This window comes from Schistocerca serialis, chromosome 1 (genome assembly GCF_023864345.2).
Source record: "Schistocerca serialis cubense isolate TAMUIC-IGC-003099 chromosome 1, iqSchSeri2.2, whole genome shotgun sequence".
Classification (NCBI taxonomy): Eukaryota; Metazoa; Arthropoda; class Insecta; order Orthoptera; family Acrididae; genus Schistocerca; species Schistocerca serialis.
This window is the reverse complement of record NC_064638.1, coordinates 119,019,706-119,039,509: the sequence shown is the minus strand read 5'-3', so window position 1 is coordinate 119,039,509 and position 19,804 is coordinate 119,019,706. Positions and strand designations below refer to the sequence as shown.

The 19,804-nt window shown below is 39.4% G+C and overlaps 1 protein-coding gene across 1 annotated transcript in view; it reads left to right on the top strand.

Moving 5' to 3' along the window:
• The window catches only part of LOC126463579 (baculoviral IAP repeat-containing protein 6), a 314,074-nt gene that overhangs the window by 233,798 nt on the left and 60,472 nt on the right, over nt 1–19,804 (top strand). The window contains 4 exon segments of the mRNA XM_050096169.1: nt 7,899–8,054; nt 15,559–15,748; nt 15,985–16,130; nt 16,909–17,136. Of these exon segments, the coding sequence (XP_049952126.1) occupies nt 7,899–8,054; nt 15,559–15,748; nt 15,985–16,130; nt 16,909–17,136 (720 nt within the window).

Sequence of the window (19,804 nt, the reverse complement as noted above, 5' to 3'; positions counted from 1 at the left end):
CCCCGGAAACCATCCTTGTAACCATTGATGCCACTTCCTTATACACAAATATTCCGCATGTCCAGGGCCTCGCTGCAATGGAGCACTTCCTTTCACGCCGATCACCTGCCGCCCTACCTAAAACCTCTTTCCTCATTACCTTAGCCAGCTTCATCCTGACCCACAACTTCTTCACTTTTGAAGGCCAGACATACCAACAATTAAAGGGAACAGCCATGGGTACCAGGATGGCCCCCTCGTATGCCAACCAATTCATGGGTCGCTTAGAGGAAGCCTTCCTGGTTACCCAGGCCTGCCAACCCGAAGTTTGGTACAGATTTATTGATGACATTTTCGTGATCTGGACTCACAGTGAAGAAGAACTCCAGAATTTCCTCTCCAACCTTAACTCCTTTGGTTCCATCAGATTCACCTGGTCCTACTCCAAATCCCATGCCACTTTCCTTGACGTTGACCTCCACCTGTCCAATGGCCAGCTTCACACGTCCGTCCACATTAAACCCACCAACAAGCAACAGTACCTCCATTATGACAGCTGCCACCCATTCCACATCAAACGGTCCCTTCCCTACAGCCTTGGTCTTCGTGGCAAACGAATCTGCTCCAGTCCGGAATCCTTGAACCATTACACCAACAACCTGAGAACAGCTTTTGCATCCCGTAACTACCCTCCCGACCTGGTACAGAAGCAAATAACCAGAGCCACATCCTCATCTCCTCAAACCCGGAACCTTCCACAGAAGAACCCCAAAAGTGCCCCACTTGTGACGGGATACTTTCCGGGACTGGATCAGATTCTGAATGTGGCTCTCCAGCAGGGATACGACTTCCTCAAATCCTGCCCTGAAATGAGATCCATCCTTCATGAAATCCTCCCCACTCCACCAAGAGTGTCTTTCCGCCGTCCACCTAACCTTCGCAACCTCTTAGTTCATCCCTATGAAATCCCCAAACCACCTTCCCTACCCTCTGGCTCCTACCCCTGTAACTGCCCCCGGTGTAAAACCTGTCCCATGCACCCTCCCACCACCACCTATTCCAGTCCTGTAACCCGGAAGGTGTACACGATCAAAGGCAGAGCCACGTGTGAAAGCACCCACGTGATTTACCAACTGACCTGCCTACACTGTGAAGCGTTCTATGTGGGAATGACCAGCAACAAACTGTCCATTCGCATGAATGGACACAGGCAGACAGTGTTTGTTGGTAATGAGGATCACCCTGTGGCTAAACATGCCTTGGTGCACGGCCAGCACATCTTGGCACAGTGTTACACCGTCCGGGTTATCTGGATACTTCCCACTAACACCAACCTGTCAGAACTCCGGAGATGGGAACTTGCCCTTCAGCATATCCTTTCTTCTCGCTATCCGCCAGGCCTCAATCTCCGCTAATTTCTAATTTCAATTTGCCGCCGCTCATACCTCACCTGTCTTTCAACTTCATCTTTGCCTCTGTACATCTGCCCCGACTGACATCTCTGCCCAAACTCTTTGCCTTTACAAATGTCTGCTTGTGTCTGTGTATGTGTGGATGGATATGTGTGTGTGTGCGAGTGTATACCTGTCCTTTTTTCCCCCTAAGGTAAGTCTTTCCGCTCCCGGGATTGGAATGACTCCTTACCCTCTCCCTTAAAACCCATATCCTTTTGTCTTTCCTTCTCCTTCCCTCTTTCCTGACGAGGCAACCATTGGTTGCGAAAGCTAGAATTTTGTGTGTATGTTTGTGTTTGTTTGTGTGTCTGTCGACCTGCCATCACTTTCATTTGGTAAGTCACATCATATATATATATATATATATATATATATATATATATATATATATATATATATATATATATATATATATATATATATATATATATACAAAGATGATGTGACTTACCATACGAAAGCGCTGACAGGTCGATAGAAACACATACATACACACAAAATTCAAGCTTTCGCAACAAACTGTTGCCTCATCAGGAAAGAGGGAAAGACGAAAGGAAGTGGGTTTTAAGGGAGAGGGTAAGGAGTCATTCCAATCCCGGGAGCGGAAAGACTTACCTTCGGGGGAAAAAAGGACGGGTATACACTCGCGCGCGCACACACACACACATATCCATCCACACATATACAGACACAAGCAGACATATTTAAGGACAAAGAGTTTGGGCAGAGATGTCAGTCGAGGCGGAAGTGCAGAGGCAAAGATGATGTTGAATGACAAGTGAGCTATGAGTGGCGGCAACTTGAAATTAGCGGAGATTGAGTGTGTGTGTGTGTGTGTGTGTATATATATATATATATATATATATATATATATATATATATATATATATATACACACACAAATGATTAGCTTTTCAGAGCATTCACACAAGGTTGGCGCCAGTGCCGACACCTACAACGTGCTGACATGAAGAAAGTTTTCAACCGATTTCTGATACACGAACAGCAGTTGACCGGCGTTGCCTGGTGAAACGTTGTTGTGATGCCTCGGGTAAGGAGGAGAAATGTGTACCATCACGTTTCCGACTTCGATAAAGGTCGGATTGTAGCCTATTGCGATTGCGGTTTATCATATAGTGACACGGCTGCTCACATTGATCGAGATCCAATGAATGTTAGCAGAATATGGAATCGGTGGGATCAGGAGGGTAATACGAAACGCCGTGCTGGATCCCAACGGCCTCCTATCACTACCAGTCGAGATGACAGGCATCTTATCCGCATGGCTGTAACGGATCGTGCAGCCACGTCTCAATCCCTGAGTCAACAGATGGGGACGTTTTCAAGACAACAACCATCTGCACAAACAGTTCGACGACGTTTGCAGCAGCATGGACTATCAGCTCGGAGACTATGGCTGCGGTTACCCTTGACACTGCATCACAGACAGGAGCGCATGCAATGGTGTACGCAACGACGAACCTGGGTGCATGAATGGCAAAACGTCATTTTTTCGGATGAATCCAGGTTCTGTTTACAGCATCATGATGGTCGCATCCGTGTTTGGTGACGTCGTGGTGAATGCACATTGGGTGTATCCGTCATCGCCATACTGGCGTATGACCCGGTGTGACGGTATGGGGTGCCATTGGTTACACGTCTTGGTCACCTCTTGTTCATATTAACGGCACTTTGAACAGTGGACATTACATTTCAAATGTGTTACGACCCGTAGCTCTCCCTTTCATTTGATCCCTGCGAAATTCTACATTTCAGCAGGATAATGCACGACCGCATGTTGCAGGTCCTGTACGGGCCTTTCTGGATACAGGAAAGATTCGACTGCTGCCCTGGCCGGAACATTCTCCAGATCTCTCACCAACTGAAAACATCTTGTCAATGGTGGCCGAGCAACTGGCTCACCACAATACACCAGTCACTACTCTTGATGATCTGTGATATCGTGTTGAAGCTGCTTGGGCAGCTGTACCTGTACACGCCATCCAAGCTTTGTTTGATTCAATGCCCAGGCGTATCAAGACCGTTATTACGGCCAGAGGTGGTTGTTTTGGGTACTGATTTCTCAGGATCTATGCACCCAAATTGCGTGAAACTGTAATCACATGTCAGTTCTAGTATATTACATTTGTCCAATGAATACCTGTGTACCATCTGCATTTCTTCTTGGTGTAGCAATTTTAATGGCCAATAGTTTATATTGAGAGGCCAATGTCAAAATACCCAGACTCGTGAACAGGGGTCAACAAGAAGTTCATGAACTTGCACCACTTATTGCCTGAACTGCTCGTTTCTGAGCCAAAAATATCCTTTCAGAATGGGAAGAGTTACCCCAAAATATAATACCATATAACATAAGCGAATGAAAATAAGCAAAGTAAACTAATTTTCGTGTCGAACGATCACTCCTGAACGTAGGCTATTCACGACAGCTTATTATCTATCTGAACACCTAGAAATTTGAACTTTTCAGTTTCACTAACCAAATGCCCATTCTGTAAAATTAAAACGTTAGATTTTGTTGAATTGTGTGTTAGAAACTCTAAAAAACTGAGTCATACTGTGATTTAGCATTAGTTTATTTTCTACAGGCCTTGAACTTAGATCATGTACTCCACTATTTGAAACCAAGCCAATGTTGCACACAACATCCGTTACTACCAAGCTAGTGTCATCAGCAAATAGAAATATTTTAGATTTACCCTTAATACTAGAGGGCATATCATTTATATAAATAAGGAACAGGAGTGGCCCCAACATTGATCCCTGGGGCACCCTCCACTTGACAGTAACCCACTCAGACCCCACATCACAGCTGTTATCAACATTATGAATAATGAGCTGCTTGTTGCTAAAGTAAGAGGTGAACCAATTGTGAGCTACTCTCCGTATTCCATATTGGTCCACCTTCTGGAGCAATATTTTGTGATCAACACATTCAAATGCCTTAGTTAAATCAAAAAATATGCGAAGTGTTTGAAACCTTTTGTTTAACCCACCCCACACCTCACAGAGAAAAGAGAATATAGCATTTGCAGTTGTTAAACAACTTCTAAAACCGAACTGTACTGGTAAAAGCAGGAATGCCGTAGTTCAATTTTGTGTCACTGCAGGTGTCTTAGATAGTTTGTTTCTTTCACATGTTGTCCTGCTAGGTACTTCCTTGGTGGTCATAAGCCACAAATCTGGTAGCCTGTAGTCATCATCTCTGCAGAGATGAAGTTATTTGTTAGAGATCTCTGTGACTTCATGGATTTCATTCTTTGTGTCAAAGTCATGTCATACACATTACAACAATCACAGATCACTTCGTGAAATATGACTGTGTGAAGATGAAGGGTTCCATGCTAGGCCAGAGAATGTCCTCTGCTTCATATTGACTGAAGAAATGTCGCTTTTATACAGTTTCTCTGAAGAATTTTACCAATGCTGTTCATTACCCTGCAGACATATGATAGCCTTAGCAAGTAGGAAGAAGGCTCCAGATTTTAGAACAACACCTTCGGAAGTTGCTATCTGTAACATTGCTGTCATAACCTTTAGCGTTAATGTGTCCCTTAAGTATACACTTAAGATTCAAAGTTTTCATTGTTTGTAACACAGAAAGCTTGAAAGACACCATGTTTAGCGATGCTTGAGCTGATTGGTGGATGGTAAGTAATGACTAAACATTTCTGTGTTGTTAGGCTTCCTGTATACTTCCAGTGTCTCTTCAGATCTTACATAAACCAACACCTCCCCATCTCCGGAGGAAATTAATTTCAGGACAGATGCCAGTAAATAAATTTTGGAATGTACGTGACTATTTTATATGATGTAGCCATGTAACTGATATTTCATCCACAAAATAGTCAAGATGATTTTAGCTCAGTACCAAGTCAAAACGTTTAAAGAAATTTGCACAAAATACAACTGGCCAGTGGAAAGACACCATGGTGATGGTAATGGATACTGCAGAATAATAGAGGAAGATGTAACAACTTTGGCTTGGCTTCACATACTGTCAACTGAAATATACACTATGTGATCAAAAGTATCTGAACACCTGGCTGAAAATTAAAAGTTCGTGGTGCCCTCCATTGGTAATGCTGGAATTCAATATGGTTTTGACTCACCGTTAGCCTTGATGACAGGTTCCACTCTAGTAGGCATACGTTCAATTAGGTGCTGGAGGGTTTCTTGGGGAATGGCAGCCCATTCTTCATGGAGTGGGGAATGGCAGCCCAGTCTTCATGGAGTGATGCAGTGAAGAGAGGTATCGATGTTGGTCGGTGAGGTCTGGCACAAAGTCAGAGTTCCAAAACATCCCAAAGGTGTTCTATAGGATTCAGGTCAGGTCTCTGTGCAGGCCAGTCCATTACAGGGATGTTATTGTCATGTAACCACTCCGCCACAACCGTACATTATGAACAAGTGCTCGATCATGTTGAAAGATGCAGTCACCATTCCTGAATTGCTTTTCAGCAGTGGAAAGCAAGAAGGTGCTTAAAACATCAGTGTAGGCCTGTGCTGTGATAGTGCCATGAAAAACAACAAGGGGTGCAAGTCCCCTGATTTGTCACTCCACACAACGTTTTTCCATTGTTCAATCGTCCAATGTTTACGCTCCTTACACCAAGCAAGGTGTCATTTGGCATTTACCGGCATGATGTGTGACTTATGAGGAGCCACTCGACCATGAAATCAAAGTTTTCTCACCTCCCACCTAACTGTCATAGTGCTTGCAGTGGATCCTGATGCAGTTTGGAATTCTTGTGTGATGGTCTGGATAGATGTCTGCCTATTACACATTACGACCCTCTTCAACTGTTGGCAGTCTCTGTCAGGCAACAAATGAGGTCGAGCTGTACGCTTTTGTGCTGTACGTGTCCCTTCACGTTTATACTTCACTATCACGTTGGAAACAGTGGACCTAGGGATGTTTAGGAGTGTGGAAATCTTGCGTACAGACGTATATAACACAAGTGACTCCCAATCACATGACCACATTTGAAGTCCGTGAGTTCCGCGGAGTGCCCCTTTCTGCGCTCTCACTCTGTCTAATGCCTAGTGAGGTCGCTGGTGTGGAGTACCTGGCAGTAGGTGGCAGCACAATGCACCTACTATGAAAAACGTATGTTGTTGGGGGTGTCCGCATACTTCTGATCACATAGTGTATTTAGATAAACAGGATATTAGATTCTATATACATTACATCTTTTACCATTGTAAATTACGCTGCTGTTTATTCACTAGTGCAAAAGACACACAAACTTCTTGCTACATCCCTGTCCACCAAATGGATAGCACATGTGGACATCGCAGTTGAATTCTGCAGTGTAAAACATCTTAATCTATCTGATGATGGTAGCACAACTATTGATATGAACAGTGATCTTTAAAATAAAAGTGACTGAAGCAGTAAAGAAATGGCTTTTTGGTGTAGATTATTATAAAATTTAAGAAAAAAATATGTTACAAGGCTTAAAAATGGTTAGTTATAAAATCAAGATTCTGGTGGCCCACATTCCCTATTATGCCCATAGTATACATACAACCAAAGATATACAAAGAAGGAGATCTGCCATCTGCAGATGGCCAACTGTATATCAGAGAAGCTGAAACACGTTGACAGGAAAATAGACTTATTTGTGAAGTATTGCACACATTATGTAGAGATTTAGTGCACTTAAAGTGCCTGCCTGCAGGCAGCCAAGCACCCACAGGCTCGGGTGGACAAATAGCTGATCACAGGCAGTTGGGGAACTATGTTGTAGCATACATAATCATACTGCATGCGGCCAGGGATAGCCAAGCACGTCTTGCATGTGCACAATGTGTGCAGTAAAGAAGTATTTTGGACGACATGCAATAACCAGTGCTGAGTTATGTCCAGCCTGTCATCTCCATTATGCCGATGATTTTGTTTTTCCTATGATGTAAAAAAAAACTGCTTAGATTTCACTTTTTTTAAAAAAAATGTTGTCCACCCTGAATTTAACTTCCCTTTGGAGATGGAGAGTGAGAAAGATGTTTTGTTCCTAGATGTGTTGGCTACAAAAGATTGGAAAGACCTTAAAAGTACTCTGGAACACAGAGTATCATTGGATGAAGATCTATTTTTCCGCTCTGTAAGGCTGTTATTCTTGTACTGCCTACTGTCAGTCCCTAACTAAAACATCAGCCTACTAATCAGAGCCTGAGGAACTTGCACTCAGTAATTCTCCACCTTAGAAACACTGCAGGAGAATATCTGTTTATATGTGAATGCAGCACTGAATTTTGACAGTGTACAGTTACCTGTGGACACTAGATATCCCCAAAAGATTCCAGCGAAGTAGTTGAAACACTCGAGTTGTTGAAGTAGTACAAGAGGAAAACAATACAGCCTAATTATCCAGAGGATCTTACTTCCGTTGGCAACTGTTGCAAAAGCCTGCAGACTTACATTTTTCATGTATTCGCCAGATTTCTGTCATCAAGAGGAACAGCAGCTAAGTGACAATGCAGACAAAGGGACTCAGTCATCCTCAAGAAAGGCCGGGTTTCGTGATCCTAGTTCATTGGTCTCAGATATGGATGATGGGACTTCCTGCTGCAACAATACAACCACTTTTCCTCAAGGTACAGTTGTTTTTATTATTATTTCTGAGTAGTTTATTTCTATTCTTTTATTTATTTATATTATCCAAAAAAGTATTCACTAAGAAGTTTACATCTGCTCATCACTTAAGTTACGTTGTAAAATATACACATCTCAGAATTTTCTTGTTCGCTTATATATAACTGTTTTCCTAAAACTATATCGAGGAAATTTGTACTTCTTGAAGACTAACTCCAAACAGGTTATATTTTTTGTCATTGTTGAGAATGGCGCTTTGCAGTATTTCTGTTTAAATTCATAATTCACTGTTAATAACTGTTACTCTGTTGTATTTGTAATTTCAGTTCAGATCACCATCAAATAACCCATAGTGTATTCAGCATTCAGCAGCAATTTCTTGGTAATGACAACTGTAGCCCACTCTATTATTCACAGAATATATTACCCTCTTTACCTAAGTATAAGATGATCCTGAATGTAATGGTGTCGTCCCCCCCCCCCCCCACACCCCCTACCCCCTCTACCCGTTCCCCACCATATTTATTTTCTTTTAAGAGGCACCTTGAGAAAAATTTATTTCTAACAGATTCTGACCAGTCAAAATTACTGAGAGTTTTATTGACATTAAATATCTGCCTAAAAGTTAGCAGTGTACCTATTTTAAATATAGGCCATTTATTGATTGTGTATATGTTGATAATATGTGAAAAATAAACACACAGAAATGGTTTACTGTGGTATCACCATTTTTAATCATCATCCTAATAAAACAGTTGTTAAATTTATATCCTAACTGTCAATTTCACTTTTCTTTCCAAACCTGAGAACTCAGCTGTTCCCCCAACCCCAACCCCTCCTCCTCCGAAAATACATTGAATTTTGCTGCCTTATGGGTGTGAGAATGTTACAATGTTCTTTTGTTTCCAAACATATCAATCATGTACCTGCCATTCTCTCAATGGCTGCACAGAACCAGCAGCTGACACACCCCCTATCATTCCCCTTATACTTCACAGCAAGTAACAACATTCTTGCAGGAAACATGTAAGTATGCCACTGGCCTCATGTAGACTTTTACCATCTTGTGCAGAAATGTATCCCATTTTTGTGTATCTGTCCAATTTTAAGGCCAACCCAGGCAAACTGCAGTTTAAACATGGCAGATGTTCATCAAAAGCCAAAGTACATGATATAGGTTCCCATGGTTGGCAGCACACTCACTACTCCCCTCCCTGCACTTGTCCTAGTTCTCAGCCGGTATCACCAACTCTTCTGTAATGCTGTGCTTGAGCGTCTGTGAAACACAGGCTGCAATATCTTCAGTGGTGCAGGTAATATGTACCACTACCAACTAATACGTAAATAAGAGATCACAATCACAGTTGTGTAAAATTCTAAAACATTTGCTCATCCCATGATCTAGGAATGTCTGTTATACTATCTCCACGGCTAAGTCTTTCTGCTGCAATTTATTCAAATGATAAGAATTTGTTATTTGCATGATAAGAATTTGTCGGTTTATTATGGTTTATTTCATTATTTAGATATTTAATTCTGGATTATTTTTCTTTCTTGATTCATCTGAATTTACCCATCCTGTTCTAGAGCTGATGAAATGTCTGTAACTTTCTTACCCGGTATTTTAATATGTGTACAGCAAACGAATTTTTCATTTACAACTCATTTGGTAAATCATTACAGCCTCTTTACAGTCAAGTAAAATATTGACTAATGTATAAAATTAAGTAATGTTTTTGAAGGGCAACATTTTCACCTTTCACTGTTAACTTCCCTTAAAAAGCACTATTAACATTTGTGTACGGTCTCCATACATGTGTGAGAACTTTTATTGCATGCCTGTTCAAATACAACACGTGTGACCTCAGTAGCCTGAACTTCACCTGTAAATGTAAGATGGCCCCTACATCAGTCTATTAATCAATGTAAAAACATTGACCTCAGCAGTAATAGTTTAAATGCAAATATAAGACTCTATAGTTTTTTAATGACAAATTTGGGGAAAAACCTCATCTTGTAATTGAGTAAATACTGTAATATTGTCTCATGCCCCTCCCCTTTTGCTGTTTTATTGAGTTACCACTCAAATCATTTCATTTGGCAGATACAACAATTTAGCCTATGGTGTAAATAAACTGTGATTACAACTTGCAACTGTTATAGAAGTCTTTAAGTTGGATTATGAAATAATGGAAATTCCTAGATGGAGCAATGCGTAAAATAACCGCACATGTTTGATGACAAGGTGACAAGTCAACCAAATCCTCCACAGAAAACATGTCTGGTGTTTCATAAATGGCATTAGTGACAGTATGTGTGTCATATGAGAGGAATCTCTTACCAACACACCTAATTTGTGTGCATGCCGAGTGAGTGAGATGTGCCTCCTTGCCCAATTTAGGTGTTCGTATGAATATGAACGTGATCAATCCCAAGGTAATGATGAAAACACAATAGTTTTTCACATAATCTGCAACAAATTATGCAACAGTTTCACAATCACACACTTCCTCTGTGTTCTTTCAAAACATATGTTTTTGATGTTTCTGAAGTTGCGTTCCATTTCGGAAGCTTTGACTCTTGAATTCCTATGTTGTAACATAGTTCACACGCATTTGTTTTTTCATTTCTGTGAGACATCTATGTGGTATCTCATCTGCTCTCACTATTAATCATGTTTACGTGCAACGGTAACTTATTCTTACCACATGACTCATATTGTATAACCAGTGTATAATAAGACATCTGCCAAGGCTAAAGAAAGTGAACAAAGATTCCAGTGACCAGATGTACAGTTCAAATGTTGTGGGGAAAAAAAGTGTATAAAAATAAATGAGACGAGGATGTTTCAAATAAGGCTCGCACGCTTGGCAGTCCGACACGGTGACCACTTAACCATAACGCCTTTGTTCTGTCAGGTAGCTCTATATTGTAGTCTGTGGACTGTTTCACTGTTTCTACACTTTTTCTTCAGAGTTCAGTTCACTTCCTTCCTGTTCTCATGGTTGATCTGTCTTCAGTTTATTGCGGGCTATCCACTGGGCCATCTTACCATTAAATCTGAGTGGGGGTGCGATAGAGAGTTTCCCTTGTTATTAGTTCAGGGATACTTGTGCTGGAAAGAAGTATCTCAAGTGGCCCGGATTGTGAAGTAGCTGTTGAAGTCACTTGTGTTGCGTGTGCAGCATGTTCGGCATCTTTCATAGTTTGGCAGTGGTTATTCATGCAAGTAGAGGTAGGTTATTTGTCGTGCCCACATTGAATCTTGTACAGTAATCCCAGTGTACCTGATATATAATATGGCTACTTTCATACGTGGCCTTGCCTTTTATTGGGTAGAAAATGCCTATGACTGGACAACAGTAGAAAGTGGGGGTGGGTGTACGGGACAGGTCTTGCACATGGGCCAACTAAAAGGGAAAAAGCTATGGTGTGTAGGATTGGAATAGAGATGGACAAGAATATTCAGTAATTTGGCTGTGCAACCAGATAGTACTACGGAGAATGTGAGTATGATTTTGGGTAGGATATCCCTCCTCTCAGGCATGACGAGAGATAGTCGAAGCCCTGGTGGAAGATGTGGTTGAGCTTTTCAAGGTCATGGTGGTACTGGGTGATGGCTGATCACAGGAGTGTTGGTTGGTGGCTGGCTAACAAGTTTAGACAACAAGTGTCAGAGGAGCAGATGGCATGATAGACTTGTTTAATGGATGGGCTGGACAAGATACCCAATAAAAAGGAGGACCAAGTATGAGAGTAGCCTCGTTATGTATCAGCTTTGCTGAAATTCCTGTACAGCATTCTATGTGGACACGAGACAAGTAACTAACTATCTACTCACATGAATGGCTATTGACAAACTGTGGCAAATTACAAACTTGACCACCCAATTGCAAAACTTGCTGCACAGCAAACACGACTTCAACAGTTTGCTTCACAATATGGGCCATTTTGATACTCACTTCCAGCACAGATGCATCTGAACTATGCAGGTAGGAATTCTCTCTCCAGCACAGCCTCCATTCTCACAGTTCTCGTGGCTTAAACCACGAACGTGTATATTATTTCTATAAAAAGAGCTAATGGTCGGGCTCCACGCATTGTTTTTGTTGGTGAGTGGTTACCTTTCCTTAATTTTACGTAAAGTTGGATTACAATAGACAGAACATGATGGAATGTAAATGTCCTATTTTTCCTTGAAGTTTAAATAGGACTCTCAAACACAGGGTCATTATTGAGAATATTTTGACAGTGATGACCACTTGAAAGCTGTTATTGATGACATGATTATCCTTCAGTGTCAAAAATTGTAGTCAACCATCCTACCATAATTATTATCCAGCAGTTTGTTCTGGTTTTCACCTCATTGCACATACTTCTGCAAGATTTTCTTATTTCACTTCTAATTATTCTTTAATGTTACTTGTATTTCTTGTGGTACGTGCAAGGAATGAAAATGAGACAGATGGAAACAAATTATGTAAGCTGTTCATTGTTGTCTCACTGCAAGGTAAGGTGGTCAGTGTCTTCATGGAAAAATGTTTGCAGTTGCCTACAGAACTGTGACTGTGCCATAGGCATGCTCCTCTTCGCCCAGAGCAAATTGATGGCCTCAAATGTCTTCATTCATGGTTCCAAAAATACGGAAATTGCACACATCCTTACCCATCCTCCATACAGCCCGGTCTCTTCCCTTACTATTTCCATCTTTTGGAGCCCTGAAGAAAGACATTCATGGCTTTGACTTGCTTCAGATGAAGAGGTGCATTGTTTGGAAGACAACTACAAATACTTTTCCATGAAGGAATAACCATCTTTGTCTCGCAGTGGGATAAATGTGTTAACAGTTTATTAATGATTATGGCAATTGCTTTGGAAGCAGTAAAAGGTTTAATTACCTTTTTTTCCATCTGTCTAGGTTTGACTGTCCCTTATATGAAGGTAATCATAGGAATAAAGAATGAGTTTTGATGAAGTATTATAGACAAAAATGCATAGGCAGAAAGCAGTATCACTATAAATATATTTAAGTGCGAACCAACAATACGAAGAACTCACTTCATTGCTCAAGCACATTTATAACGTACCTTCTAAATAAAGCATCCTGTATAAATATGAGTGTGGAATATATATTATGATTAGGCATTAAACCAAGACAAACTTAGTATGATAAAAATAGTTGTAAAGAAAAGAAATTTCTATGCTTTTCATACCATCAACAAAAAATTGTAACATCTAGTAAGTAGTAAACAAATCTTGCTGGGTCATCACCCAAGTGACTGCATTGTCTTGATGAAACATTTTGGATAGTTTCCTACTTATAATCTTTACTTTATCTGAAGAAGTGTTGGAAAAATGTGTCAAGATGACTTGATTAGCAGCTCACAATCTGAGAAGTTTCTTCTGTGGGATTTGCTGAAAAAACCTGCATTTTGTCTAATCTGTAGTTCCTGCCTGATATAAGTTTGAAATGTTGATTAATTTCACTAAGAAATGTGTCTTGAAATTGTATGGTTGTAAGTAAATTAATAAGTAGGTTTTTTTAAATTTGTGTCCTAACTGAACATTTATTTTCCAGCATTACGGATACATGTTTTTTGTTGGTTACTTTAGACATTTAGAGCAAAAGGAAAGGTATTGCAATCAGTAAAAACAAGCTCCTCAGTGTTTCTGTTCATAGATCTGTTTTATTGTGAAGTAAAATTAGAAGTTGGCAAATAAATTCCTAATGCTTTTAATGAAACTACAAAATGCTGCTTGTATTTAAATAGAACTCTCTGCTGCCATATAATTTAGCATGAAGCATCTAATACAAGAGGTTGTAAACTCTTTAATTGAATAACGTACTCTCATCAATACATTCAGTCTGAAACTTTTTGTAGTGTCTGTATAACAACACTTTATGATATAAGTTAAATTTATTCATGTCCTTGTTTAGTCAAACTACAAGTATTTCTCATGTCTTGCCCCAACACCATTTCCGAAACTTATATATCCCACCTCCCATCCTTTCTGAGTATTCACAGTGCTTTACAATCTCTCAGATATTTATGTAGTTGCTCATAATGTACCTGTACAGAACTATGTACCTACAGGGTGGCACACGAAATGTGTTACCATTTTGTTTTTGAATATAAACTTTAATGTCAATACAATCTGAAAGGAACTTTTACTACAATGAAGAGCCGTCCATGGAGATTTGTTCTATGTCAGCATATGCTCAATATGTCCACCATTTCATTTCCTAACTTCCTTCAAACGAACACTGAAGTTAGTGATCCTATGGCGCATGTCTTCCGTAATTTCACTGCAAGCTTGAAGAATAAGTCTTCTGAGCTCCATTAAATCACGTGGACGTTTTGGGAAAATTTTTTCCTTTAGGTACCCCCAAAGAAAAAATTCACATGGATTGAAGTCTGGACTATTGGGGGTCAATTTTGTTTGTCATTGAAGCAACCTCGAAACGTGAGTGAAATGATCCGCATGTCGAAATGCTCGTGTAAAAACTCCAACACAGTGTTTGCAGTATGTGGCCTTGCTCCATCTTGCATGAACCACTGCGTGTTGAAGGGCAAGGCAGTAGCAAGAAGCTGTGGAATGAAGCTATTGCGAAACATACTCAAATAACGCTCGCTGTTCACAGTTTCTTCAAAGAAAAAGGGTCCAATAAGTCCGTGACTGTAAATTGCTGCCCACGCTGTGATCCTCGGAGCATAATGTTGTCGTTCATGAAGGTTTTCAGTGGCCCAAAAACATACATCTTGTTTGTTAACCACACCGTCTAAATGAAAATGCGCCTTGTCTGAAAACGAAACGTTTCTGAGAGTTTCTTCCCTATCCACCACCCACTGAGCAAACATTAGTCTCTGCTGCTTGTGTTCTTCAGCGAGCTTCTGTGCACAGGTCATCTTGTATGGGTACATATGGAGGTCGCTTTTAAGAATGCATTGAACGGAGCATCTGGATATTCCCAGTTGCACTGCTGCCATTCTACACGATTTCCCGGGACTTCTTTGTACAGCAACTCGTACTGCGTCAATATTCTCCGGTGAACAAACCGGCTTAGGCCGAAGCCACTTCGCTTCCAATACTGTTCCTTCCTGTACAAATTTATCATACAACCTGTGGATGGTCTTCTTGCAAGGGACCCATTGTGTGTTAAACTGTTGTCGAAAACGCCTCTGAGTCATAACAAGGCTTTTCGTTTAATGAAAAAGTAACACAATTGCCGATCGTTGCTGTGTCGTCAGTCTTCCATTGTCAGCCATTACTGCTTACTAGTCTCCTAGCGGCAGTATCGTGCATTACACGTCATTTCGTAACTCATTTGTTTTTCCAAGATCTGCTGGTACTGCTGTAGAGATCCCAGCGGGATATCTAATTTGCGTCGTAACTTGTGAAAGAAACAATTGGTAACACATTTCGTTCGCCACCCTGTATTGTGTAGTAACCTGTTTAATGCTGTTTTCTGTATATACCTCTACTTCTTTCTTTGTCATCCTTTAGATGGACTTCACATGCTGCAGGTAGACACTATAACAGTGATATTAAAATTTTTTGCTGAAGTATGCTCTGAAGGCAAAATGCGTGACTGGTTGGGCTCGTCAGAAGGTTCTGTTTTCTGGCTGCCCTTGCTTCACTTACTTTGCACAAAAAGTTGCGGTGTGGATTCTACTAGCTCGAGGATACCTAAAAGGTAACACTTGTTTTCATAGTACTCAGTTGTGGTATATTTATTTGTGAGTTACAGTGCTTAAGATTTCAACACACTTTTGTTTTAATACATTTCTGTAAGGAATTTAATACACATATCCTGAGTCAATGCAGTTATTATTATTATTATTATTATTATTATTATTATATTGAAGTTGCTTCTTTCATACCTGAATCTCCACCTTTCCTTCGACTAATTATTTCATCTTCATATCACAGATGTGAACTGCGAAGTGAATCATATGCTGCATTGGAATCTGCAACAATAAAGTTCTTGTCCCAATGTTGCTGGTGCCACCCATCAAACCAAAGGCTTCTGTCCAAAGTACTGTGTGATGTTATCAATGAACAGAAGACATCTCAAGGTATGTATTAAGTGAGCTATCTCTCTCTCTCTCTCTCTCTCTCTCTCTCTCACACACACACACACACACACACACACACACACACACACACACACACACAACAGTAGTTGATCACGTACTTTGTCTCAATGCAACATCGGTAACAAGTCAGATAGAAAGCTTTCACAAGAGAGCAGTTCAGTGCACTTGTAAAGCATTTGTGAGACAGCATATATCAGTCAAAATATAAACAGATAAAATACTAAAACATGAAGATAGGTTATGAGGTGCGATACGTAATTGTTCCACAGCAGTAAACAATCGTAACAATACAGAATTATAATGCAGCAAACCAGAGAGAAAGTAAATCTACAAGAATTGGCATCAGTATTGCAAATTCAGCAAAACTCGCACACTTCTTCGCTAGTCTGAAAAATAATTACTTTTATTTTTTGAGACTCAAAAACTATACTATTTGTGATATCGTGTTTTATGAAAAATGGATTATAAAGTGATTTCCTGTAAAGTTTCTGCAGCCAAAAGGGCTGTTGATTGTGTTGTGAATTTGAGGTGCAGGGCATCATGAAAGTGTTTGTACTTTGTTAAATATATCTAATTAGTGAAAAATCATTCTTATTTTAATGTGTAACCTTACTAACGTGTGCAGAACAGAAATCATGCTTTGTGCTGAAGAGGAAGTTACAGCAATAAAATTAAAAATACAGTTTCCATTCCATGTACTGTTTTTCATAATCACTTCAAAAACTTTGCGTTATGTTGATACAAAATTTTTTCACAGATGTATCATTCTTGCATGGCATCTCTGGTTTCACACGCCGCTTAATCCTACAGTTGCTATTGGAGAATGAGAAGATACTTTTATTTATCAAATCGGATTACTCTGTGCAGCGTGTGCGTCTGTCAACTAGTGCACCATATCACCCACGATATGGTGTTGGTCATCAGCAGCAGCTGTTTTATTTCAGTACACAGACAACATGTGGGGAAATACTCAAGAGTATACTAGGTATGCAAGACATGGTGTTACATTCTTTTATATTTTTTTATTTTGTGAGGCAGGATTAGAGGTAATTGTCTATGTTCTTATTTTTGTTCTTGCAGTCGTATACAGATCAGAGAAATCTTTTTCAAATAAGCTGTTTCATTTTTATATATTTATATAAAAATTGTAACATATTGTACGATACAGTAGGTAGTGCTGCTTCTCAGAAAACTAAAGTTCGCACTAAAGCTATACAGTTTCTTATGGCATTTGATGACAGGATTACAAAGGGTGAAAATCAATGTAAAGTTAAGAGTTATTATATCATAGGAAATAATGAACCATATGATTGTTTCATATTTGATTGTTTCTGTACATTAGTAAACTGCGCAAGAATTAGGCTATAGAATTTCCAAACAGTCAAATGTATTGTGAAATTAAGACGATGTGAAGTTGTACAGAAAAGGAAAAAAAGGTAGATAAATACTGCTGGTAGTATGGACACATTGAGATAGATCTAATATTTATTGTTTGTAAAACTTTCTGTAGAAGACTATAATCAATAATATATTGGGTCAGAAAGTAAAAGTGTTGGAAATTTTTTCTTTTTGTTTATGCAATGTCTTCTCACTGTGTGAATTACCATTAGGGCCACAGGCTACAGTAAAACTTGCTCAACATATAATCGCCTGGGACTAAAATAATTTTCCAAATTGGACAAGTTTCCAGATTACACAAAACTCACTGGGCTACTTAAAATTTGTCAGGTATCATGCACACAAGTACAGTAAAAATTTTTAATCATGCATATACTGTATTTATGTACCTTCACTCCAGCACAGTAAATGTTCATTTACTGTATATTGGACAATAGAACACTGGACTATTACACTAATTTATCTAATTGATAAATAACATGGCATATATTTTTACTCGAACTTTAAATTTGTTTATTACATTGAACAACAAATTTGAGGCGAAAGTGTGTAAATTGCATGATTTTGAGTTAGTTATGTTCATTTCAGTATAAAATTATACAAAATCATCATCTTCATAAGTATTTAGCTCTAGCTTTTCAAAAAAAGTAATCTAAATTTTGGTATAAATAACTCGCTAACTAAATATACATTCATGTTCCCAGATTCAGCATAACAAATATTAAGTGAATAATTACCTGAATTATGTTATGTGCTATGCATTGATAAATTTCAGTGCCATTCTGGAAGTACAAAAGTAAAATATCAAGAAAAAATGAAGATAATATTACATGAATGAAAATATTTTGTAAGTCTACTTTGTATCAGAACTATGTAAAGCACAAAAGAAAATATATGAATTAACTGGTCACAAATGTATATAAAGGATTAAAGATGTTAAATGTCCATATGTACAGTATATACAATTATATATTTTGTTCAGAGATAAATTCAGATGATAACCGTTTTAGCTTGGTTTGACTTTTATACACGTAGACGGGAACATCCCTTATGACAGTCCAGCAGTAATTCTGGATAACATTGTTTATGCATGCAATGGCTTCTTCAGGAGTATTAATTTTTCTAGGGACATCATTTTGCTCCTGGTCTTCTTCCTTTGTTTCTTCATCACCATCCTCTGTGTTGCGAATTTCTATTAAATCTATTGCTGAAATGAAAGTAGAGTGAGTTACCCAAACCCAGCTTTGTTGAAGCACTTGGTGACAGTTTCGAGTTTTATTTCCTTTACTGCCAAGCCAATTCAATTTACTGCATCCTCGACAGAAACTGACTGTGCAAGAGCAAACACACTTTCGGTGAAGAGCAAACACACTTTCGGCTTCTTCACCAGTAAGAATAAGAGACTGCATCAGTAATCGCCTATAATGACACTTGAATGTGTAAATAACCCCCTGGTCTATGGGTTGTGTGAGGCTGGTTAAACCTGGAGGGAACTAAGCCAATTTCATATTTGATAACATTACTTTTGGTGGCAGGTTTCAGTGTCTAGGAAAAGGAGAACTTGTTGATTTCCTTTTTTCATTGTGGCATTCAAAGAGCTCAGCCATTCTTCCATAAGACCACTTGTCATCCACACCTTTTTATTGCATCGCAATGTGACTGGAAGCATACTGACATGTATGTTTTTGAAAGAATGCGGTTTTGCTGCCTTTCCAATCACCACTGGCTTCTCCGTATCACCTAACATGTTTCCACACAGCAGTACTTGGACATTTTTTCCGCTGGTGCACTTTTTACCTTGAATTTTTAACGATTCTGAAGACAGTGCGCAATTAATCAGTCCCATTTCATTGGCATTGAACATGTCTTAAAGGTCATAATTCACAATTTCTTGCAGGTCATAGTTCACAATTAAGTTGGACAGTATTGTCCTCTATTATGTTACTACACTTTCCTGCACATCCTTAGCTTCCCCACACACTTAATTCCACATGATGTTGTGCTTTGCTTTGAAACTGTCTAGCTATCCTGTGGATTTCTTAAACTCCATAATCCCAAGCTCTTTAGCGACTTTCAGAGCCTCACTATGCAACATGGGTCCAGGTGAAGGTAAGTTTTTTGCCTGCACATTTATGAGCCATTCCCACACTTTTTCATTAATCTCTTCATTTTTTGTCTTTCTAGCCCTTTGTTTCATCTGCACGTTTCCTTTCATATATTCGTCCCGAATCTTATCCTTGTTTCTTAAAGTCTCA